The 25,853-nt window shown below is 36.1% G+C and overlaps 1 protein-coding gene across 1 annotated transcript in view; it reads left to right on the forward strand.

Moving 5' to 3' along the window:
• The window catches only part of LOC140152783 (clathrin heavy chain 1-like), a 54,925-nt gene that overhangs the window by 12,512 nt on the left and 16,560 nt on the right, over positions 1-25,853 (forward strand). Inside the window, 16 exon segments of the mRNA XM_072175279.1 lie at positions 5,018-5,225; positions 9,337-9,605; positions 13,237-13,269; positions 16,835-16,967; positions 16,970-16,995; positions 17,407-17,520; positions 18,081-18,254; positions 18,704-18,901; positions 19,557-19,757; positions 20,526-20,618; positions 20,917-21,099; positions 22,328-22,558; positions 23,204-23,275; positions 23,952-24,203; positions 24,840-25,058; positions 25,518-25,660. Of these exon segments, the coding sequence (XP_072031380.1) occupies positions 5,018-5,225; positions 9,337-9,605; positions 13,237-13,269; positions 16,835-16,967; positions 16,970-16,995; positions 17,407-17,520; positions 18,081-18,254; positions 18,704-18,901; positions 19,557-19,757; positions 20,526-20,618; positions 20,917-21,099; positions 22,328-22,558; positions 23,204-23,275; positions 23,952-24,203; positions 24,840-25,058; positions 25,518-25,660 (2,549 nt within the window).

Below are 25,853 nucleotides of genomic sequence, written 5' to 3' on the forward strand. Positions count from 1 at the left end.
TAAAATATACTGCATGCATAATGTACTGCATATTTTTCACTTTAATCATGCTCTAGGATATGGTTGAATGTATTACACCCCCATGTTATGAAATCACCTGAGCATCCTATTTACAGCTTGGCATGTGCTATATGCACAGTGATATGCAGAATTGGTAAATAAATAGAAGATGCACTTTACAGTGGCAGTGCATGGTACGTCACCCTACACACTTGGGATTAAACTTGTACTAAGATCAAAACCTTACACATGTTACTATCCTGACTATTCAATGCATAATGATAAAGCCAGGCAGCATGAAATACAGTTGTAGTAAACTCAAGTTTGAGATCAATTCAACAAATGCCTTGAAGCTTGGCAAAACATTGAGATATCCAGTACGAGGAGACCATGGTTACAGCTACACAAAATGATTAGTACTACAGTTTGTCAGAAAGGGCATTAAAAAGAAAAAAGAAATTGGACAACTCTTTTCATATTTTCATCATAAAACATGAATGCCTGATCTGATTATTACATATTTTGTAAATAGTTGGAAATCGTTCAAAGGATTACCAAGTAATATTTCCAATTTTTTGTGAGAGCCCAACAACTGCAACATTTTGAAGGTTGAATTCCACTCCAGGTTGAAACTAATAAGTTTACAATTTAGCTATTTGTAACTACTCGTATCTATAGCAGTTTTTTTTGTTTTTGTTTTTTTTTGCTGTGGTAAATTTTCAGTGATTCTGGCCTTATACATTTTCCAGGTTTAGTGTGAACACAGACCCTGCATGGTTTGCAAATATAGTTATTTTAATAGCCCAAACACAAGATTCAAGATGAAATCTATTTTATTTAAACTAGTTTCACTGGGTTTTATTTCATGCCCAACCTTTGATTATATCCTGTAAGGCAAAAATATATACGAAGAAATCTCCGGCGATAGTTTTTCTGTGCCAATATATTTGGACAACCTACTGTGTACACAGTATATTCAAGAAAAAAATTCTTTGACTTTTTATAAGGGCATATTTCAAATGTAATTTTTTCTCATATTACAGACATATACACATTTAATGCTTTTAGTTTTGGTTTACATATTATTTCATATCACTTGCAGATAAATGATCTAGTAAAGGTATATCAAGGTGGAAAAAAGTCTTTTTTTAACATGCTCTGCACACAATTCTATTGGAAATGTGATCATTAACTTTGACAATATATTTTCTAGTGTCAAAAACAATCGAGCATAATTTTAAGAGAAACATTTTGCCGGCACAGCACTACTGCTGCTTCACATTCTGTTTGATAATGTTTCAATGAGTGTGCTGTCTGGTTAGAAAAATGTAAAACACATGTGTATAGGTTTTATGATTCTGAGCTTGATTTCTTCACTGCTTTTCGATTTAATTTGGTTTACTTAATTTATAATACATTACTTTACCTGTATTCTTCTTGTTCATAGTTTTTGTTTGCTCAGTCTGCAGGGCAGGGGCGAACCATTTTTGATAGATCATGCTGGTTTGTGTTCAATAAGTTTAATGGATGATATTAAGAACCTTATTTTTGCTAAAATTTCTCAAGCAATATTCCCAATTTCTGTAATAAAATATAATATCATCAAGAGAAAAACAAACTACATGTAATAACATTAACGTAACAACTTCATAATAATGAAAGAGACGTAGGTGCAAAATGACAATTGACAATGACGTTGTATGATTACCTATCATAATGGGGGGTGCTAATATTTTTGAACACCCTTGCAGGGAAAAAGGTTCATTTTGGCATGCGTGAGGGTAGCCAGGCAATTCTGCTAAGGCGTGCTAGGGCACCAAGGCAATCACATAAAGAATACATCTGAAGTTACACATTTTGAGGGGCACCAAGGCAAAGGCATGGGGCACCCAATGCAATTGTCTTCGGTTATTATTTTTCCTGCCCTTGCCTCAGAAATCAGATTCAGATCCAAGGTTATGATAATTGTCTGTTGCCATCATTTTAAAAATGACTTCAAAAATGTGTAGAAATATGATTTAAAGTTATTGATTTCAGAACCACCTGATTATTGAGCATTGATTAATAAATTGAATTGAACATGTCTTGCTCACATAGCTGGGTAATAGAAGTGATTGCTAAAATGAGAACAGCTTTATATTCCATCCATCTCATCAATAATTACAAGTCTTAGCCAGTCAGTTGTAATTATTGATGTTCTATTAGAGCAAACACACCAGTCATGACCATCCCGACAGAGTGTTGTGTGACTGACAGTCTGTGATAAATATAGCGTTTGAAATGAACATTTTAATTACAATCCGGTGGGCGAGAGGTTTATTGCCATGTGACATTTGTATTCCTGCACTACCCACAGTTATTTCTTAATTAAAGTTGTGTACATTTATGGAATAATAATCTACCGTACTAAAAAAAATTTAATTGTTTATTAAATATACAGAAATTTTTAAAAATGTGGACAATTTTTACAGTTCATATCTATACATTGTATATAATATGCCTGATCCTGTGGCTTCTGTTCAAGATTAATATTGATGAGTGAGAGATGCTCAGGACTGTATTCATGTGCTGATGGGATGGTAAAGCACCTGCTCATATCATCCATAGATTCACTGATTTCCTTTGTGTTTAGCCATGTGGCAAGCCTGGGACTTATTTCATTAAGAAATAAAGGGTAATGCCCTATCTTTTATATCTGTTGCTGCAAAAATAGTGCAATTTAAAGAGAAAATGTCACTTTATTTCCCAAATATTTGAGTTTATAACAAGGTAAAGTGCGTAAGCGTATCCACTGTGCAAGTGGCATCACGCATTGTAGGCATAACCTTTGCATGTTGTTCTGCATATAATGTACACACTTCACTGCATTACACAATGTAACAATCAGAACACATTTCAATTATGTGCTTTCATGTGATGCATTTTGACAAATCACAGGGCATAATTTTCAATAATGGCTGTGAAGGTAATAGAGACAAAGCATTAGCCAGAGGGGTGTCCAGGTGTCATTTGGACACCCTGTTTTCAATTTGGACACCCTAACATTATGATTTTTATACTGGAGTGAATAGGAAGTGGACATCCTGATTTTGTAGAATAGGGTATTTTTGACCATTTTGGACACCCTAAAGATACCCCTCTTTCTAATGCCTTGAATAGATATGTCACATCTTGAAGTATTTTCCCATATCATGCCTACAGTACAAAGAATTGTGTACATGTAGTACACAACCAAGAAAAGCACCAAATGTTATCATTATTATGTTTTGATGGATCCAAGTTGTGATAATATTGGATCCAAAACATAATAATGATAAAATTGGATGCTTTACGCTAGGGCTGCTAAGAATACGCAATTGCGTTATTTGTGCCGCAATTTGCGTTGTTTTTTTGTTTTTTGTTTTTTGCGATTTTTAATTAATTTTTTTGGCGGATTTGGAGAGTTAACATCAAGTGCTACCATCATTAAAAATTTTTTATTTTTTTTTAAATTGGAAAAAAGTTACAAAAAATTACAAGTTTGTATCCAAATGGGACCAATTTGTAACTTGTGTTCACTTCAAAATCTATTTAAGATATAGACTTGTGTACAAACCCAATGCATTTTTATATCTTCAATAGACTATGCAGTGAACACAAGTTACAAATTAGTCCCATTTGGATACAAACTTTGGATACAAAAATTTTTTGGTAACTTTTTTCCAAATTTTTTTTAATCAACCACAAATGATTGCAGTACTTCACTCTAGGTCAAGGGACTCTCTAAATCTGCAAAATATTTTTTTTTTAAGCAATTTTTTATTTTTTATATTTTTTAATTTTTTAAAAAATTTTTATATTTTTTTTAAAATGATGGTAGCACTTGATGTTAGGTCCAGGGACTCTCCAAATCCGCGAAAAACAAATTAAAAATCGCAAAAAAAAATGGCCTCCAAAATCGCGTATTCTTAGCAGGCCTACTTTACGCCCAATATTTATTGGTCTCGCTATGAGTTGTAAAATATTGGACTCATAGTGAGACCAATAAATATGGGCTCAACCGATCCAATTTTAAAGTTGACCAATATGTAATACATTATGCAGTTGAGCTTTATGAAACGCTATTATTATTACAAAATTATTGTAAGAAATGTATAACAGTGCAATACCCATCAGAGTACCCTTCCTGATGCCAATACTCGATCAGTTACTAATCACCCTGACTGGTCAGTTCATCATCAGACGCAGCAAAATGCAAATCTGTAGGTAAGCAGATTGGAGTAAGGCAATCATTTATCAGATGATTTAATTGCAGAAAAATTCAACTGTGCAAAATTTAATTGTGAATTATTTTTAGACTATTTAAAAGTGGCCTTGAATGACTGATACACATAATTAACACACCCCCACGCACACATATACACAAATAACATTGGATTTATTAGAGTTGCATTGTATTCTCGAAGTAACGTTTGGTAAAAATATACATGAGGTGAAAATATTGATTCCCATGGTATGCATTTTGCTAATCTGGCATGATTCAACTCATTTGCATATCATCTAAAGAAATAGAGAACCTCTCCATGGAGGAAAGAAATATTTAAGAGGTAGAATAATTGAATTCTATAGTGACAAGATTGTAGCATTTTGTAAGAGATGTTGAAAAGTGAAATATTTTGTACTGGGTGAATAATAGTAAATTAATGTGTTTACCTAAAATGCAATTAGCTAATGTGAAACTGTTCTAGCATACATGTATGTACTGTAAAGAATATGTGAAAAAATCAGAACTGAATGACCTAGATCAATGCTGTAATGCATCATGCATATTTCATTGATTTTAAAAGATGATCATTTTGCTCCAGGTTTTATATTCTAACAGTTCTTGACCTTCTCAAAACTGCATTTTCTACCTTTCCAGAGTTGAAGCATATTTAATTCCTTACACATCTTAAAAAGTAATCATTTTCTGACATCAAAACATTGTCTTGTTTCACGTAATAACTTCTTTCATTAATTTTCTCGCTTAATTCAACAGCTCCAAAATCTTGGCATCAATGCTGCCAACATAGGCTTCAGTACCCTGACCATGGAGTCAGATAAGTTCATCTGCATCAGGGAGAAGGTGGGAGACCAAGCACAAGTGGTCATCATTGACCTGGCAGATTCCGCCAACCCCATCAGAAGACCAATCTCTGCAGACTCGGCCATCATGAACCCCACCAGTAAAGTTATTGCTCTCAAAGGTAAGCATAGGAGAAAATATGGGTTTGTATGTTATGTGTTTGCTTGTTTGTTTACTTGTTAGTTTGTTTACTTGTTAGTTTGTTTATTCTATTTTATTGATTTTTGGTGGCAACGCGGGTAAGTATACATTCATGTATTGATTGTTCCTTAGCCAAAGTACCACTTTAGAAGAAACCAATTATGGTAGTGATTAGGCTGTGATCACATAGAAGTATACGGTATTCACTATACGACGTATGCTCATTCGATCAGGCTGAGTTCACCGTAGGAGTAGACTATGTGAACTCAGCCTGATCGAATGAGCATATAGTGAATACCGTATACAGTATACTTCTATGTGATCGCAGCCTTAGGCAGCCATGTCCAGAATGATTCCTTCAGCAAATTGGCAAAATCATGAGGATTGTTGTTAAAGGAACAAGGTTTGTAAGTGTGATTTAGAGTCTTCAACAGAGCCTTGGAATACATAATGTTTTTTGCCATCATATTCCAGCAAATACTACCATTCTCAACTTTTTCTATTCTCAAATCATTTGAAAGATATTATTACTCTTTGAAGTAAGTCAGCAAATTGTGGTTTTCAGTGTTGGTATTTTTAAGCTTGATTAATAGGGAAAACCTCAGAGAATAAAGGTGGTAGCAAATCTCATCAACCAAGCATAAGGCAATGCTTTATATGAAGCAAGCTTTTAAAATTGGCCATGTAAAGGTGTTTGCCATCTACTGCAGCTACATGTAGATGACAGCCAAAAAGGGTTTATAAATGTTGACAAACAAGTGATGGTACCTCACACTTCTGCATTCCAAATCAAATAATAAATCAATAAAAAAACTTTATAATCTAATTGATGAGGAAGTGTGAAGGCCAGTGTCATCCAAGCACAAGTCATCAAGCGCATGTACATCAACTTGCCGCATGCACGATGATTCCCACGCTATGACCTCACTTGGAAGGGAAATCCCGACCGGTCCAATAAAGTAGGTAATGGATGGATGGTGTATATAGCCCTCATTTGATTCCAATCAGTGCTGAGTTGGCTTTATACACAGAAGCCCAGGCTTGTAGTGAAGAGTGGATCAGGGTGGAAGTATTCAATTTAGAACCCTGCAAATTAATGATTGGGATTTTCCTGTTGCATAGTGATGACGCCCATGCATCAAGATTGCTTAAAAAAGGTCCCTTGTGGCTAACATGTAAGCAGTCATTTTTTCCCCAACATTATGAACCCATTTTTAACTACAGTGCAAAATGTATTAATCACAGAAAGGATGTAATGCACAGGATTATATTTGAACTTTAAAATGGGATTTTAAAACTAGTTATTTTAAGCAGCTATTCATGTTCCTTTGGGGGTTTAGTTCTGAAAGGTCAAACCCAGTTTTGCGTTGGTTTATTTATTTCAGAAATTATCCCAAGATTGTGTTTTGATTGGTTTATTTATATCAGAAATGATCCCATGATTGTGTTTTGATTGTAAACTGCCCCCGTTTGCTGTAAGCATGGTGTGGAAATCCATTGGTATCCACCATCACAGCTGCCACAGATACTTCTAACCTTCTGGTCAACATGTAAATGTATATAAATATGGTAAAAAGAGTTGGACAGTTTTACTTGATCCACTTAAAACTGATGCTAGTATTTTGTTTGCAATAATATAATTTCCATTATCTAGACTTAGAAATATACATATCCATTGCATTTGATAATTTAAAAAGCTTTCACGGAATGCATTTCTGTGTAAATCAATGCAGGTGAATTTAAATGGGTTTACTGTACTACCTAGCAGTGTAAAGATTCACAGTTTTAACTAATTAAATTACAGACCGTCCATCAGTGCTTTAAATTACATGTCCATGCCTGTGGGCCAGTGTTTCAGCTCCATCAGCAATGAATTCTGATTCTCAAATTTACCTTGAAGCTTTTCACTGGATAACATGACACGATATGACCTCTACTTGCAACCTTAGGTTGATCTGTAATTCAAAACTCAAGAATTACCTAAATGTATGATAGAAAAGGTGAAATTTCAAATTGATTTTTGGGTAAAGGTTAGTCCTTAATCGGCCCTAGTGTATCATGCCATATAATATAGCGAAGACAAGATGGATGAGTGTATGTAGTCGGATATAGTAGTATGACCAAGTGTGTAAGTGGACGGCTCTGCAAACATTAACATCGCTGTGCTTGTGCATAATAATCAATCCATGAAATAGGGAAAGCACTCAGTGATAAAATGATATACAATTTATACAGACCTATTTAAAAAAAAATATAATGAGGAATTGTCCACCAAGCAAGAAGGAGAATTCTGCAGAAACTTGAAAATAGATTTGCAATAATGTGGGAAAATGTTATAACGAGCTAAATGTTTTGCTAAACTCGTAGACAGTAAGTAACTGAACCAGGCATATGTGATGGATATGGGAAAATTAATGGCTTGGGACAGTCGGTACGCTGCTTCACTAAACATGTTGGGATTGATTCAGTTGCTCTTGGAAAATGGTTGAAATACATGTATTAGAAGTTCAGGGATTTCTGAAATGAACATGTAGAACATTACATTCTGGTACATTGTTCTTCAAGAAATTGGTTGTCTAGAAGAAATAGATATATCTCTTAGTCGCTTACATTAATTAAATTTGAATTATAATGTGCAGAAAGAATAAACATTTAATACCATACCTATATTTATAACATTTGTTTGTGGTCAAATTTTGCTTATTATTCATGTTCATAGGAGATTAGTCAAGCAAGTATGCTATGCAAATTAAGAATATAATTGAAAATCAGCATACATTGAGTGGATGAGTCACAACAGATTGAACCTATATAGTTAATTAATCTGCATATTTATTAATTAAAACTTCATAGACGTGTCAGACATAAAGCAGAGCTAGAGGAGATACAGTTGGAGACACCAACTCAAATCAATTTTATACCATTTTACTTGCTAAATAGAATATTTTGAAAACTACATGTGACTGATAAAAATGGATTTGTTGGTTCTCAGATACAATATTTATTGGTTGGTGAAAACGATAAACAGAAAATGATACCACTTTCATCCTTACCTCAAAATCCATTTGGCAGTTACAAATGAATAAGTACCAATATCCATGATAGTTGAACCAGGGACTTCTTGGACCAAATTTAAGACCGTAACCACTAGGCCATGCTGCTCTGTTGATTGATGACATCACAAATAGACATAACCCATTAATTGTACATATGTAATTATGAATTTCATTAATGAGTGTGCACCACTAAATATTTATTACAAAATCACAAATCTGATTTTTTACATTCAAATAGCAAGAGACTAAATATTTCTAATATCTTAGCATGCTATTCCCGCATTTTAATATTTCCTGACTTTCATAGATCTGTGATGTAAAGACTCAATGCATGATGCTATTGGATATGGTTAAATGATGCTTTAAGAATTGACATAGTCTAAAATAACCCAGTAGGATGTGCTTTACTAAGAATTTATGGTTATGTTGTCATGGAGACAAATGCTCATTTGAACTGTCACAGACTGAACTGGGGCATTGTGTAAACATTAAAAGCAATACACAGTCACTTCAAGAATGGTTGTGGTGTAGAAAATAAAAATCTTGACAACATCTTAAGTGTAATAATAATAAGAAAAGCTAACAAACTAAAAGATGGAAGTTTGGTTTGAGGAGGGGGTAAAAATACTTGATTATATTTGTACAAAAACAGTGGGTCTAAAGAATGAGGAGTGGCCGCGAATGAAACAAGTTTTTTATAGGACATCATGGATCCCTGAGTGAATCGCCATTTGAACTGGTTTGCAGAGATACTTCCAAATTGACAATACATGATACCTCAATTGCATATCAGATTAAAATATGATATTGAACATGTACCTTAATTTCACATTAGATTAGGACATTAAAATTCGAAGAAACATCCAAAATCCTACCCCAACCTAGGAAAGGTAGTGAGAAAGAGATATGTATGAATACATTGCAGTTGGATATAAAAAGTAATACTTAGATTTTGTAACCATATCTTGTACGACTCATATAATAAGTATAGAGTAGAGTATTTGGTGTTATCCTTTGTATCCATCTCTTTTCCAGCTGGAAAAACCTTGCAGATTTTCAACATAGAGATGAAGAGCAAGATGAAGGCACACACCATGGCCGAGGAGGTACAATTCTGGAAGTGGATCAACGTCAACACCATCGGTATGGTCACAGACACCACAGTGTACCACTGGGGAATGGAAGGCGACTCTCAACCAGTCAAAATGTTTGATCGCCACTCCACACTCGCCGGCTGTCAGATCATCAACTACAGAACAGATGCTAAACTCAATTGGTTGCTACTCATTGGTATCTCAGCACAGGTGTGTACAAGAGTAGGATAGGATACAGCCATGATAGGCTTGTTGCATTCATGTAGGGTACACTTTCACTTTGAGTCAAGAATGAAACCTGTTTTTGTCTTGGAAATGTTCATAAATCAATTCTATCGAAGCAGGTGTACTTTTTAGGTTGGAGATCAATGTATCAAAGGAACCCTTCAGTCTCTTGTGTCTTAGAATGATGTTGCAATGTGATTTTGCACATGTATCTAATCAGTCGTCATAACAATTTGGGTGAGATTGAAGGTTTCAGTCACAGCATTGGTACTGAGACTATAGTACAAGTATGGTAGCTCAGTATGTGGACTGCGAAGCCCCTCATATAATATGGGTGTCTGTATTAGGCTCTCTCAAAGGGTATCAGTGGGCACTGGACAAGTGCTAAGACAAAACTGAGACAAGTGTATCTGCATGATCCAGTATTTCATGTAGATTTCATAATTTTGTGGAGATATGCAGTTTTCAAGTTGTGGCGTGCCCATTTGTTTGAGGGATTTGCATGTAGCTTATATGAGTGGGCACAGCTTGTGTACGTGGGGCCGTGGGCACTTAATATGGGCTCATTCGATGTGATCATGTGATACCATTACCATCCAAAAATGTGAATCATGATCTATTGGTACCTTAACTGAATGTACAAAAATGTTTGATCAATTATGTCTGCAGACCCTTGCTGTCTAATATAGATTAATTTTCCATATAGTGCTTCATACGCAAAAGATACATTGCTATTATTTACGTTTTCACCCCCTCTGAAATTTGAATATTGTCCTGCGAATCTGAAATAATAATAATAGTCAAGAAAATGGTGTTTTGTTCACGATTCAGATGAGGAGAAACATTTAGGTTGATTAGATTTGGTTTCTAAGGGGGTACCCCAAGTTATACAATTCTGGTCTCATTATTCATAAACATTAGATAGGGGAGCTAAATATAAAATGTAGTAATAACTTTGTGCTAAAAGCTTTTATGCAAGTATCTTATTATGCATCAACAATATGCTTCTATTAGTTGTTATGTTCAGTATGTACATTAATTAATTAGTCCAATCAGCATCTGCTTGATAACACAGATTTATTTAAAGCAAAAAAGATTTTCTTTTTTAAATTTCAAAAAATTAAATATTGTTGATTAGTGAAAATTCAGTAATTCAGTGTGTAGTGTATCAGTAATTGATTGTTTTTAAGGGGAGATCCATGTCCATGTCCAACCATCCTCTCTTCAATCCTGACCATTTTCCTGAGTGTATAAACCTGAACCCTGTATCCATATTCAAATAATCATATCATTTACACATCATAGCTGACTGAATTGAAAGTCAATTACCCCCATATGTATAGTGATGGCATTTTGGCCAGCTTAAGAGACCCATCATGAATTATGCACATAGTTTTAATAGCGTTGGCCACTATTTATGTAACAGCCTGGTTCAGATGTAATCAGCCATGTTTATTTAATATGTTCATTGTGTAACTTAAGTAGATCTCTACTCAAATCTTATCAGATTTCAAATTTATACATATTGCACTATAGCGAAGGTTTGTTTTGTTCACCTTACTGTGTGTGTGTGTATTTTCCCTATAGGTTTTTTGATTTTACAATGTAATCCCTTTTTAAAAGTAAAAAATGGATTATGCTTGCAAAAAGTAAATGATATTTTCTAGAATGCATTCTTCTTACAAATGCAATATTTTCCTTTTAAATTTTTTTTGGTAGAATGAGGGAATGGAAAGAACCCCTACATGCTTCAATTTTACCCAACTTTGAGCATACATTCATTTTTAGATTCTGTTTATTTCAAGATTTCATAGAAAAGAAAATCAGTAAGCAGAAATGATTTAAAATTGACTTATTCTGTTTCTACATGTACCTAAATATATAAGGGGGTGTGACCATGCACACTAATTACTTGCTATATAGATAGGTAGATATGCAGCCATGTAGACAGTGCGGAGCACAAATCAGGTCAAAGTCTGACCCTTAGACCTTTTTACATAGCAAACAGATATATCCAGGATTCTGTTGCCAAACGCTTGAGCAAACTTTACTTAGTGCACTTTGAGATATAGAAAAAGGGAGTACTGTTTGGTGTTGTATCAAGTTAGCTGTTCCTGTTTATTTTTAAAGCATTGGTATGATAAAGATTTATTCATAAAGTTTTTTGTCCTGGCTCCGTACTTTCTGGTTGGTTGATATTTAAAAATTGCAGAATTTCATTTCAAAAAATGGGAGAACAAGTTCTAGTCAAATTATGGGGGTGGTGTGACCAAGAAAGTGATTCTAGGAAAGAAGTTATTAAGAATCAATTTTGACTTGACAAAATCCTTGTATTTTCGATGGAATAACTCAAAATTAGCATTCACACTTCATCCTTAGCCAGTTCAGTTGGCAAGCCTTTTTTTTTAAATGAACCCAAGCAGGTGTCCACTCCCAAATGGAATCCTGGAATCCTAAAATATGTTTTGAGGTTTCCTTGCAATTTGTGTTCATCAGATTTTTTTATGCCAAAGCAGGACTCAATGCAATTTGTAGACTACCTCGTAGTCCACTTGCCCATTCTGCATATACTCTGGGTATTGCATTTGAGCTTAAAACTCTGATTTAATTAATGTGTGCACAATTGATAGATTTTCACATCTGATCTTTTTAGTCACCCTACACCCTCTGTTTGTTAGCTCCCCAAGTGGACTACTGACATTGGATTGCGGTCAGAGATGCTTAACACGGCTGTCTATGAGCTTCTATGGATGAGATTGTCGGAAATCTGGCCTACTAAAATTGGCCATGATGTAATGCATCTTTAAATGGATCTGGCTTGTGATTGGTCGTCCAGATCTCGTTATGGTTTAAATCCTCCGGGTACCTATCATTACCATTAATAACTACATGGTACACAAGTCTGCCGCCATTGTGTTGTGTAATTGCATGAACGCGTCACTAAGTGCATGAGCAGCGTATTGTATTTGCTTGCGGTTAAATTTGATTGATAAACAAGTGTGATTGACAGTGTGAGTGTCAGGGACTTTGCCCACTCAAAAACCCGTTTAATATTGGAAGTCCATAGTCTATTTTAACCTGGAATTTCGCGATTAATAAACTTGCAGATTTTAAAATCAGAATTGTTCAGTGAAGTGCCAATACAATTATGACATTATGATAATTTATGTTGCATTCAATAATATAAGCCTCACGTATTACACTTTACTTTTACTGTCACTATAATTATATAAACTTTTTCATAACAATTTTATACTAGTATATATTTTGATGTAATAAATATCAGTATAATTTCGAGTTCAACTGAATGATTAACATTAATAACATGCGTTTATTTATCAAAAATAGACTATGGCATAGTCTATGCAATTTGTTATAAACAGATATTCCAAAATGAAAATAGCCCTTGTGTGTAATTTTGGCCAATTTGTTTGTTTTTCTCCCACAGCCATACCTTGTTTGCCTTGAAACTAGATGCTTCTCCTATTTCACTGTACATCTGTCATTTTCCTTCTTCCCCCTCACCTCAAGCACACAGCTTTCTTTGTTCCTTTCCTCATTTCCCCTAACAGATTAATGATTGGCCCGTGATAATTTTTTTCTTTCTTTTTTTTAGACGGGCGCCTCCAATGGTCAAGGTGCTGGTCAGGTAATAGTTTTGAGCCAATAATCGCATTGATTGCGGCATGCTACCGTAGATTGGTGTTCTCTCAATTGAAACAGCATTGCACATTACCAGTTGGTTATAAACTATATGCATTGTAATATATTAACATATAACATGTTAGGTTCATCTTGGTGAGGAGATGAGTTATTGGATGGCTTTTTAATACTGTAAACTGGATACAAATATATACAAAATATAAGCAGATTGAGGTGCTTTTGTTGCCTTTCAAGCAATCTGATATACACACACCCCTACTCGTTTTCACCGACACCCGTGGACCCATATTGTGTGTGTGGTTGTTAACAGCGAAACCGTGGACCCACACACACAGATCATAATCCAAACGTGGACTTCTGTATTAAATTATGGAAGTTAATCAACTAACCATGGACCTGGTATTACACCTACGATAGAGGACCCTACCCCATATGCAAAGGTATATGCTGTATAGCACCCTCTGCCACTGTCTTATGACTGTGGACGTCCATGGTTCCCAATGTGTGGTTTTTCACTACATAAGTGTGGACCCAAAGTCCATGTTTGTAGGTGAAAACAAACACACACTCACACCCCTACATGCAAGGGCCATCATTGCAGATGGTACACAGGAATATAATTATGCAATGTAAGCTGTTGATGATATCGTTATGAATTCGGCAGACAGCCAAATCCAGATTCGGCTTTTGGTAAATTCACGTTACGCATGCATTATTTTTTAATTAGACATAGAGAACAAGGGATCGATGCTGTACAAAATAGAGTGCAGCATATCATTTTTTAACAGAGATCAGGTGATAACAGCGTAATAAGTAACCTAAGAGGGCGGCTTACAGGGTTAGCGAGCGGTACATCCCAGTACGGTCGACAAATATAACCGTTAAAAGATTGACATGCTGCCATCTTTTGAAGCATTGATCCCTTGTTCTCTAATTCAAAAATAAAGCATGCATAACAATTAACATGAATTTACCAAAAACCAAATTCATAACAATATGTATCAACTAAGCATTTATAAACACTTTTTTCAACAAACTAGGGACTTTTGTACACATATCTGTGATTATCTGACATTTATCACAGAGAGACAAACCATGCTGTTATCCCCCTTTCCACATGAAAGCATACAATGTATGTATACCCGATGTGCTGTATTTGGCACACATGGATCAGCTACAGTTCTTGTTAGCAGGCTGTAAAGTTGTTTTCTTTAAACTTCCGTGGTCGTGCCTGTGCGTATCGCGTACACGAGCGTAAACACAAAAGCAATAAACAATCACGCTGATTGGCTGATCAATGCACTTGACAACAAGCCGGCTGACCCATTGGTCTTTGGCGCGGCGAGAGTACGCCTGTCACTTCTACGCGATCGCAATTCACCAGCGCGTACCCGGACCACGGAAGTTTAAAGAAAACAACTTTACCTTCTGTACATTAACTTATTGTGGACATTTATCAGTTGGGTTTTCTAATTATTTTTACAAATCTGCTGGCTGGGACACTTGAAATGCTTACTGCTCACAAGAAAGAGAATTTTACAAAATAACAGAACTAACACATACATGTACATATATATGTAACAGGGTTAGATTGACAGTACAAACAAAGTTTGTTATACAGACTAGGGACATAACAGCATGTTTGTAACAAAACATTCTTTACATAGTCAAGTAAAGTGGGAGCATCTTGCAAATGACATGCCCTAAAATATCTGCGTAGATTTCATTGAATTCCTTGTACCTTCTTCCTGCCACAAGTAGATATTCGACATAGAAGTGATGAGATAACAGGATTAATTACCATAGCAATTGGTGAATAAAATTTTTGAATATATTGCCCTGCACTACAAGCAGGTTGCACTCATCACCTGTGTATGTCTGCAATCATAGATTGAATACAATACCGCTCTTTTCAAAGATATTAATCTTACAGGTGCGAGTGATCAGCATGATATAAATATTCTTTTGAATTTCGATCCAGGTCTTTATCTCTGTTCTTTGACATCTGGTTCAATGCATAAATACTGTGTGAACATTTTAGTGCAGGGTGATATATCCAAAAATTGTATTAATCTATTGCTATGGTAGTTAATCGTGTTACATCCTCACTTCTACGGCGAATCAGCATTGCTGCACAGCTTCGAACACTTCATCCTATGCTTCAAGTTGTGGTTCAAATAGATTATGCATTTTAAGAGGGGAGCTTTTAAAAATGAGCATGGGAAATATTTATATCCTATCATAAATGTGTAATTTCCTAGATTTGCAGAGCTTTGATGATGAACGATGCGAGCTGTTATATCTTTCCCCCCATAATTTTATGTGATGTAAATGTTACTTAAGGTTCACTACCAACACATGTTTATATCAACATAAACCACGAGGGTGACCATAGACAAAATTTGTTGTAGATATTGGATTCAATATATATACATGAGGTCTAGTTTTATAACAAAATTGAATTTGTTTGTGCTGAAGGGGAAAAAACCCTCATCTTTTGAACAGTTTTGTTAATTCTGTAACAATGAACAGATATTACATTCCAGTACATGTACTATCCAGTTCCACAGAGAGAACACTAAGATAGAAATAATGCATGCTTTATTTTTGATACCACCACCCAGCCGCTGTAATCCCATGGATTGTGTTTCAAATCCCACATTTCTTTTGCTTTGTTTCTTTTCCGTTTAGTGATTTGTTCTAGCTTCCACTGATTTTGGTGGTGATTGATATGTTTAACAACAGGTACCCTTTGATTGAAATCAGTAGGCATTTTGTAAGATGATTGATTGATTGATGGATGGCCATCATAAAATGTGATGCAAGACAACTGGTGTTGAAAATATTGTGTGGTTAATTGGAGTCGGACCACAGATTATTTTGCAAGAGATTGAAATCGGCTAAGTAATGAAAGAAATCCACTCATCATTTGGACAATCTTAATTATAAGCTGACAACAAAAATCATAATCAAGTATAAAGAATGAGTGGTAATCACTGATTATGAGTGGAGTGAAATCAAAGCAATAAGAGATATTATTACACCTCATATATTCATAAGCTAATCATGCCAATTCATTGGTCAATCGCAAACGACGCAGACCATTTACCCATGTTTACCCGTGTGTGTTATTTTTTACTATTTTCCTACAACCTCATCCCCATAGTCAAAGTATGGTGTGATAAAGCAAATACTACATGGTTTCTATCTGGGAAATAGGACAACTATAATTCCCTTGGTATGGGCTTATCACTCCTCACTCTATGGGTTCAGGGTGATATGCTTGTAGCCAGTACCTCATGGAAAATGGTTTGCCTTATTTCCCTTTGAGCCATATAGTATTTGTATACCATGGAAATCAAAAATTAATAGACTCGATTAAAAAAAGAACAGATTTGATAATATCAACTTTTGTTATTCAAAGTGATTTCAATCTCAAGGGGAAAGTAACCCCAATATGCTGCATGGATTTACTACTAACAAATTCAGCAACCTTAAATCAAATAACTAACAAGTTTTGAACTTTGTATCTCAATTTTCCATTCTTGTAGGCAAACCGAGTAGTAGGGGCCATGCAGCTTTACTCCATCGAGCGCAAAGTCAGTCAGCCTATTGAGGGCCATGCCGCCTGCTTCGGTACCTTCAAAATGGAAGGCCAGCCAGAACCATCAACTCTCTTCTGCTTCGTGTACGTGGAACAGCAGGAGGAAAGGTAAAAGTGTTGAAGAATTTGATGGGTGATTTACTGTTGTTGACAAGAACTTACTGAGTTCAGTTTTATCAGTGACCTAGACAAGATTCAATGCGATGTAATGTAGTGGTATTTTTATAGTGACTGTAATGATAAAACATTTAAACCTATTTTGAAACTTACTTGTAGTAAAATAACAATTCAGTTATGAAGTGCAAGGTCTAACCAGCAGGACCTGGTTTTTATAAGTAACCTGGTACCTTCCTGTATACCTTGCTAGATAAATAGGGGTAGTTTGAGACCATGTGCTCTTTTTATGTAGTCCATGGTTATAGAAGCTCCTTACAGGGATTTCAATCAGGCTAGCACTTGTGTATGATTGTGTTTCTATTTTTGACCCTGTTCACCATTATATTTGGTTTTTGGTTACAGCTTCACATTATCGAGGTCGGCACTCCACCACAGGGCAACACACCATTCCAAAAGAAAGCTGTAGATGTGTTCTTTCCACCAGAAGCTCAGAATGATTTCCCAGTGGCAATGCAGGTAAATATACAAATCATCATGTTTCATAATTTAAGGATGCAGATGAGACACACCCCTGTGTGCACTTGAAATGTTTATGATGATGTGCAAGGTGCTACCAGCAGGATCCGATTCTCACCAGTAATGTGGTACCATCCTGTATGCCTTGCTAGCTTAATAGGTGTTAGTTCGAGACCATGTGCTGAAAATAGTACATGGTAATATTGAAACTCCATACGTGGATACTAGTATCAGTATAACCACAAGTTCAATTCAGCTGCAATTATGAGATTACACCATAAAATCCAGCTGTGTGTTTTATTACTGTGACCCAATGTTCCATTTGATACCATAAAAAAGATAAAATATGTCTGTGCTATGCATTTACAATTAGTCCTCTGGATGTTTTAATCATCATTGTCTGTCAACCAAATGACAGGCTTAACGGGCAGCAAAGTGACAAAATAATGAGACCAATAAAAGCCCTATCCTTGTTTCCCATTGTGTGCTGCCTTTGGTAGCCACACCAAAGTTAGTGCATTATTTACAAAATACTCATTATTTGTTCTCTTTACCACCAGGCTGACAATAAACACGATGTAATCTTCTTGATTACCAAATACGGATACATCCACTTGTACGACATGGAGACTGGCACATGCATCTACATGAATCGTATCAGCGGAGAAACTATCTTTGTCACAGCTCTGCATGAGCCCACCTACGGCATCATTGGTGTCAACCGAAAAGGACAGGTAGGATTATTGACCTAGTTTTTGTGTCCTGACAGTTTCTGTGAGAAATTTGTAATTCAGGCAACCATTGTATTGATCAAGAATAAATATCCTCATTGGGCGACAAAAAAAACCCGGACCTTTCAAGTAGGGTCGGTCGGTCTTTTTATTATTTTTATTTTTTGGGAAACCACCAAAATCTGTAAATAATTTGCAATTTGAGAAAATACAACAAAAAAAATTGTTCCTGAAATTTCCGAAATTTGGGTCGGCATTCATTTGTACAAGAATTTTTTTTTTCCCGATTTGTTCAAAATGTGGGTCAGTCAGGCCTGTAGAACAGGGTTTTCTTTTTCGATCGCCTTATGGACATAAACCTTCGTGATTGCCACCATTAAATAAGGACAATCAGGAGTTCCTGCAAGATTTTTGAAAGTGTGTGATCTTGATACAATGTTGTGTACTTACAGGTCCTGTCTGTCAGCGTTGAGGAGGAAAACATAATCCCACACATCACCAACACGCTACAGAACCCAGACCTGGCTCTGCGCATCGCCGTACGCAACAACTTGTCCGGCGCAGAGGAGCTATTTGTGCGCAAGTTCAACAACCTGTTTGCACAGGGCAACTATGGAGAGGCTGCCAAGGTGGCTGCTAATGCACCCAAGGTAAGTGGTATTGTTAATCTACAGTGGGGTAGTGGTTCTTGAGTGTCTTGCCTTACAAGGGACCATTTGTAAAACCACTTAACAAGTTTCAGGATTCTTTTTCCTCATCAATAATGTTAGAAATTAACATTGCACAGCTATTTAAGATGAGACTGTTTGCAAAAAATGTTTCTTTGTGATTTATTATAAAATAATGCAGGGTTTAACCAGCAGGACCTGGATCTTATGAGTAACCTGGTACCTTCCTGTATACCTTGCTAGATAAATAGGGGTAGTTTGAGACCATGTGCTCTTCATGTAGTGCATGGTTATAGAAACTCCTTACACTTTTTAAATTCTTCTTGAATTAAGAATTTAATATTCCATATCAAGCATTTTATTCTATAAAAAATGCATAATAAACTAATCATGGTCATGGCACTCAAATGCTCTTTTTATTCTTTTAACAATAGTTGACTGCAATTCATGACTCTAAACTGTTACAGATTAGTTGCAAAATTGGCCATTATAAATGATAATAGTAGCTCTCAAATGATCAGTGTTCTTATTGCTCTTTGGTAGGGGATTATAATCTGTAACATAGGATATGTGAAGCTTTGTCTGATGTTCAAAAAATAACACCAACCTTCATTTGATTTTCTTCCTTTACCTACAGGGAATCCTGCGTACCCCTCAGACTATCCAGAGGTTCCAACAGGTGCCTGCTCAACCTGGTAGCACCTCACCACTTCTGCAGTACTTTGGCATCCTGCTGGACCAGGGTCAACTCAACAAATATGAATCATTGGAGCTGTGTCGTCCTGTACTCCAACAGGGACGTAAGCAGCTGCTAGAGAAATGGCTCAAAGAAGATAAGGTAAGGAACAATGCAAGGTTATTATTTAAAGTGATGTAAAGAAATATATATTCTTAATAATAAAATCGCTGAATAATGGTTTGATTTGAACAAATAACAATTATTAAGGGTGCTGCAGAGATACCACTTTCCCTTCTGCCTGAATTCTTTCTTGCAAATTTCCGCACATATTTTCAGTCTGTAACGGGCCTTTTTGCCTCAAATGTATGTGGCATTTCCGGCTTTTTCACGGGTTCCAGGCTTTTTGAGTGGTACTAAGTGGCATCTCTAGTGCTGTAAATTGTCAGTGATGTCATTGACACATGCGATGTTGGCATTATGTTGATATACACCAAGGGATGTTGACAAAATATGAGAAAATAATTGGTTTAAACTTCAACTTGATGTTCATCACATTTCCTGGCTACTGTATGAAACACAAGTTCAAAGCAATTAAAGTTGACACAATTCTGGGGCTATTGCAATAAATTAGCCATAGGCAGTGGTTGTTGCTCTTTTCATTCATCAAATATGAAACCTGCAAGGCTGCACCATAAGAAATACATTGACATCATGTTCAGTTTAATTTATTCTGACATGTCAACTTAGAAAAGATCTTGATAGAAGCACTAAACAAAACTTTTTCAAAATATACTTTCTGTTTTATGTTCTGCTCAAAAGATTTTCAGGGATCAAAATGATTTGTTATAATTGGTATAAATAGGGTTTTGTCCCAAAAACCTGTGATAATCACTTGTATTTGTGTGTGTTTTTTTTTATTACTTTCAGCTTGAGTGTAGTGAGGAGCTTGGTGATCTGGTCAAGGCTCATGATCCAACTCTTGCCCTGTCTGTATACCTGAGAGCTAATGTACCAAATAAGGTAAGACATGAATGGTGTATGAGCACACAAACAGGTGACTTAATCTTCAGTTGTGCAACCTTTGCATATATCTTCAAGAAGAAATTACACTACTCAATGTGGATCTTGGTCTCATAAACTCCAAACTGTGGTCTTCAACTCCCATGCATAGGTCTACTAGTAATATGGAACTCAAAAGTATCTTGAGTGTAATATGAAACTCTATGAATGTGAAAGGACAATTTCTGTACCTACACTTTTATAATGGAAAATATAATTGGATGACATAATCATTTATATTGTCCGTATCTTAAAACAGGTGATTCAATGTTTTGCCGAGACTGGTCAATTCCAGAAGATTGTGTTGTATGCCAAGAAGGTTGGCTACACGCCAGACTACATCTTCCTGCTGCGAAATGTGATGAGAGTGAACCCTGAACAAGGCTCTGGATTCGCACAGATGCTGGTGGCAGATGAAGAACCACTAGCTGAAATCAGTTCAGTAAGTAATGGCTATGTAATTGGTAACAGGATGCTTGGAAGACAAGTGACATCCAACCTCTATTTGGGTTTGAACAGGTAGATCTTTTTAATTAGGTCAAATCATATTCTTTCAGAAATAGGTGCATGATAGAGGAACTATAGTCTTGTCTCATCTCAAGTTGAGAGTAACGCCATGTTGGATTTTGCAGTGGCACGTTCGAATTGCTAGCTAACCTAATCCTGTGGGGTGTATACACAGACATAAAGGGCCATTTGTGTGTATGCTGCCAATGTAGTGGCGTAAACACACTGATTCTAATCTGCCACTGCGAAATCCAACATCGTTAACTTGAGACAGTACATGTTATATTCAGGCTTCACCATAGAACACAAATTATGGCCTTTTAACACAAACTCAAATTGAATTCAAGCTGACGTTCTTTAATCTTAACATCTTCAAACTGCAACTTTACCATCCTAAACCTAGAGCTTTTCAAATAATGAAGTTGCAGATGACCAACTGTAGGCTGTTGGAAAACTGTTGTGTTGCAACACACCAAGTATACATATTACTTTTGCCCATTAAATCATATGCATAAATCAGAAGTTAAGCATGTCAATGCAGTTGGATGATTCTTTTATAATATCGTAAAGTGATGCCTTAAGGTTCGTTCATACTACCACCGCATTTGCGATGCGTTGCTTTGCGATGCCGATATATCGATTACTTTTGCCGCAACTCAACGCAACTCGTAGCATTTCCAGGTTAAAATGTATTTAACTTTATTGCGATATCGCAATGCAGTAGATGCGGTGTGACAACGCACCGCATCGCAAAGCAACGCATCGCAAATGCGGTGGTAGTATGAACGGACCTTTAATCACCTGTTCAACTTTCAATTTGGAATCATGGAGCAACCAACAACTTTCACCTTCAGTTGATGAGATGAATGCATGGTCAGCTCCTAGAGTAATTAGTGGTGTTATAGACAAATGCTGTCTCGGTTTTGGTTGGGCAGTGTTTCGCAAAATTACCAACATTTCTATATTTTTGTAACTGTTTCACTGCAATGGTTGAAATTCATGGACATGTTTGCCTGACAATATTTTTAGTATTTGTTTTATTTTATTACAACCATGAGTTTTTTAACTGCACTTATTCTTGTGATGCTTGCTGTTCTCATCTCAAGATGACTTGTTTATCATTTGACATTGACACATGTGCTTGCTTTTTCACAAACCAACAGATTGTGGATGTATTCATGGAGCAAAACATGGTCCAACAATGCACCTCATTCCTCCTGGATGCCCTCAAGAACAACAGGCCAGCTGAAGGTCATCTACAGACCCGTCTGCTAGAGATGAACCTGATGTCTGCACCACAGGTGGCAGATGCTATCCTTGGCAACCAGATGTTCACCCACTATGACCGTGCACACATTGCCCAGCTGTGTGAGAAGGCTGGACTTCTTCAAAGGGTAAGTGATGGGGGTCGAAAGTACACAAGTTTCTTCTTTTACACTACGCTATTTTGCAAAGATCTATCGCACTGTCCAACCGATTGCGTAAAATCATACCTGCGTTATGTGATGCTACGCAGATTGATCAGCAAATGTAGTGATGATGATGTGCTTCAATTAGCCAATCAGAACCAGACTTCAGGTTTACACCATAAACTGCACCAAACTGGGCAGAGCGAAAGGTCTTTTCAAAGTGATGTAGTGCCATCATGCTTCCTGAAATAAGGGTTTCCTCTAAATACATGCTATTTTCATGAAATGGAAGAGTAGATATAAATTTTGCACGGTTTAACCAGCAGGACCTGGTTCTTATGAGTAACCTGGTACCTTCCTGTATACCTTGCTAGATTAATAGGGGTAGTTTGAGACCATGTACTTAATATGGGACATGGTTATAGAAGCTCCTTACAATTAAAGAGATACTGATTGTCAAGCTGTCAAACATTGTAAGAGGAAGTTTTAATTTTAAAAATGTCATCTATACTTTTTAATCACTTACAGAATTCAATGTGGTTTCTGGCTTTTATTTTATTTTGCAAAAGTTTTAAAAACTGAAGCTTGAAGAAAAAAAGTGACACACTTTGCCATGTTCTTGTTTTGCAGGCTTTGGAACACTACACAGATTTATACGATATCAAGAGAGCAGTGGTACACACACACCTGCTGAACCCAGAAGTGAGTAAACTGGTTGTACTGTTAGATGTTATGGCATTACTAATAAATTGCTGGAATGTTTACCTTTTGTCAAATCTGAGCCATGTTGTGTGTGCAAAGGTGCATGCATACATGTGTGGGGCTGGGTAGTTGTATGCAGTGGTAGAATTGTGTTCGAAAAGTTAGCAGCCACTGAAACAGCCTCTGAAACATTACCATCCCAAACCTTCTACAGCTTTCAGATGTGAAGCTTCAATGCAGACAACCCACTGTATGGTGCTGTAAATTTGTCAAGTATGCGAAACACTTTTTCTGCATCAAATAATATATATTTAGCAGACCTTCTAGCCTCATGAATGCAGTTATGATTTTCTTTTATGAGAATTATCATAAAGTGATGTGAGATGTGTATTGAAACTTTGTTAGAAACATTACCAGCCTATAAAAAGGGTTGCTACCATAGGCTATTGGGCAGGCAAATATTTCGAACACTGGTTGAATGGGTGAATTTTTGCATTGGTGCATTTATGCAGTGTTTAAATGCATGTTTTTGTGAGAGTGAACAAAGTTGTATGACTGTGGTTCTCAATTATTGATAGTATTTATAGTAAAGCTAAGTGAATATAACTACTAAGTGATTGCATGCAATAACTTCAATCAATCAAATAATCATTTTGCTTATATTCTTTTCCCACAGTGGCTGGTCAACTACTTTGGCTCCTTGTCAGTAGAGGACTCCCTGGAGTGCCTCAAGGCCATGCTGCAGGCCAACATCCGACAGAACCTACAAATTTGTGTGCAAGTAGCCACTAAGTACCATGAGCAGCTGCAGACCGCATCACTGATTGATATCTTTGAGTCCTTCAAGAGTTATGAGGGTCTCTTCTACTTCCTGGGATCTATTGTCAACTTCAGTCAGGATCAAGATGTTCACTTCAAATATATCCAGGTAACATATTGACAGATTCATGTCATCCTTTTTTTACGTGAATCTTTGATCGCTTAATACATAGCCTGGACTAGAAGTGTAGACCATTCTTAAATCTTTGAGCACTTTATTGTGTAGTTTGGACTAAAAGTGGATAATCCTTGCAGTCCATGTAATAAATGATTTCAGTCAATTGTGAATTCAAGATGCAAAAATTTGATATGCACAAAAAAAATACTTTGTAATTTGTGCACCTCAATTCTGTCTCGCTTGCTACAATCATGGAGCAACCAAAGTCTTTCATCTTCAGTTATATGAGTTGAGAGCATGGTCAGCTCCTAGAGTAAAATTTGGTGTTATAGACAAATGCTGTCTCGGTTTTGGTTGGACAGTGTTTCGCAAAATTACCAACAATTGTTAGTTTTGTTGCTGTGTTGCAATGCGAGGCTTCAAATTGAGTTCATGTTTGTCCGGAAGAAATTTTTAGTATTCTGTTTTGTTTTCTTTCACCCATGTGTTTTTAACTACACTTATTCTTGTGATATTCACTGCTCTCAAGAATATGATAATTTTTCCACAAAGTTGCAATGAAATCGAGATTTTGTCATTATATTATTGAACTTCTTGATTAACTATGACATATTAATTTTTTCACAGTCTGCGTGCAAGACTGGTCAGATTAAAGAGGTTGAACGCATCTGTCGTGAGAGCAACTGCTATGACCCGGAACGTGTCAAGAGTTTCCTGAAGGAAGCCAAGTTGACAGATCAGCTGCCACTCATCATTGTCTGCGATCGATTTGACTTTGTACACGACCTGGTGCTCTACTTGTATCGCAACAATCTGCAGAAATACATTGAGATTTATGTACAAAAGGTAATTATAACATGTATGAAAATTATTTATGAAGTTGTATAGAGAATTATGTAATAGTATTAGAGAGTGGTAAATGACAGATTTTGTGATAATCTTTTTGACTCCATAGCATTATGGAAAGTGAAAGTAACAAAAGATTTTATGGAAATTGTTAAAAGGAAGTTGCATTTTTCAAATCAAATTCAATGGAATTGTTTATTTTCGCTGTAAATACAGGTTTGAATGGGGATGGTAAAGAAGTTCTGCTTTTTGAATTACTGAAATAAAAGTTTACAAATACAAAATTTAGATGGCCTGATGCTTTTCAACTAGTTTTGCCAACCTGTGTGTCTAATTTAATAAATTATGATACGAGTACATAATTGGGTTATAGCCCCATAGCTTAAGATGTCAGTACCCATCAAAGACAATTCTCATCAAATTGTTACTATGAAACTATTTCTTCTTGTCTTTGTGTAGGTGAACCCATCCCGTCTGCCTGTAGTGATTGGTGGGCTCCTGGATGTCGACTGTACTGAGGACGTCATCAAGAGCCTGATTATGGTGGTACGAGGACAATTCTCAACTGATGAACTTGTAGAAGAAGTAGAAAAGAGAAATAGGTAGGTCACAATTTGCCACTATATAGGATCAGAAGGAGAAATGCAATTGTCGTTTGTGATGTTTTCTTTTCTGAACGATGCTTTGAATTGTGGAAGTAGATCTACAATCATGGAAAAGAGTTTTAGGACACTTTAGTCGTACGCATTAATGGACCAATGTACTAAGTTAATTGGAGCCATATGGTTATCCACA

This window comes from Amphiura filiformis, chromosome 1, assembly GCF_039555335.1.
Source record: "Amphiura filiformis chromosome 1, Afil_fr2py, whole genome shotgun sequence".
Taxonomy (NCBI): Eukaryota; Metazoa; Echinodermata; class Ophiuroidea; order Amphilepidida; family Amphiuridae; genus Amphiura; species Amphiura filiformis.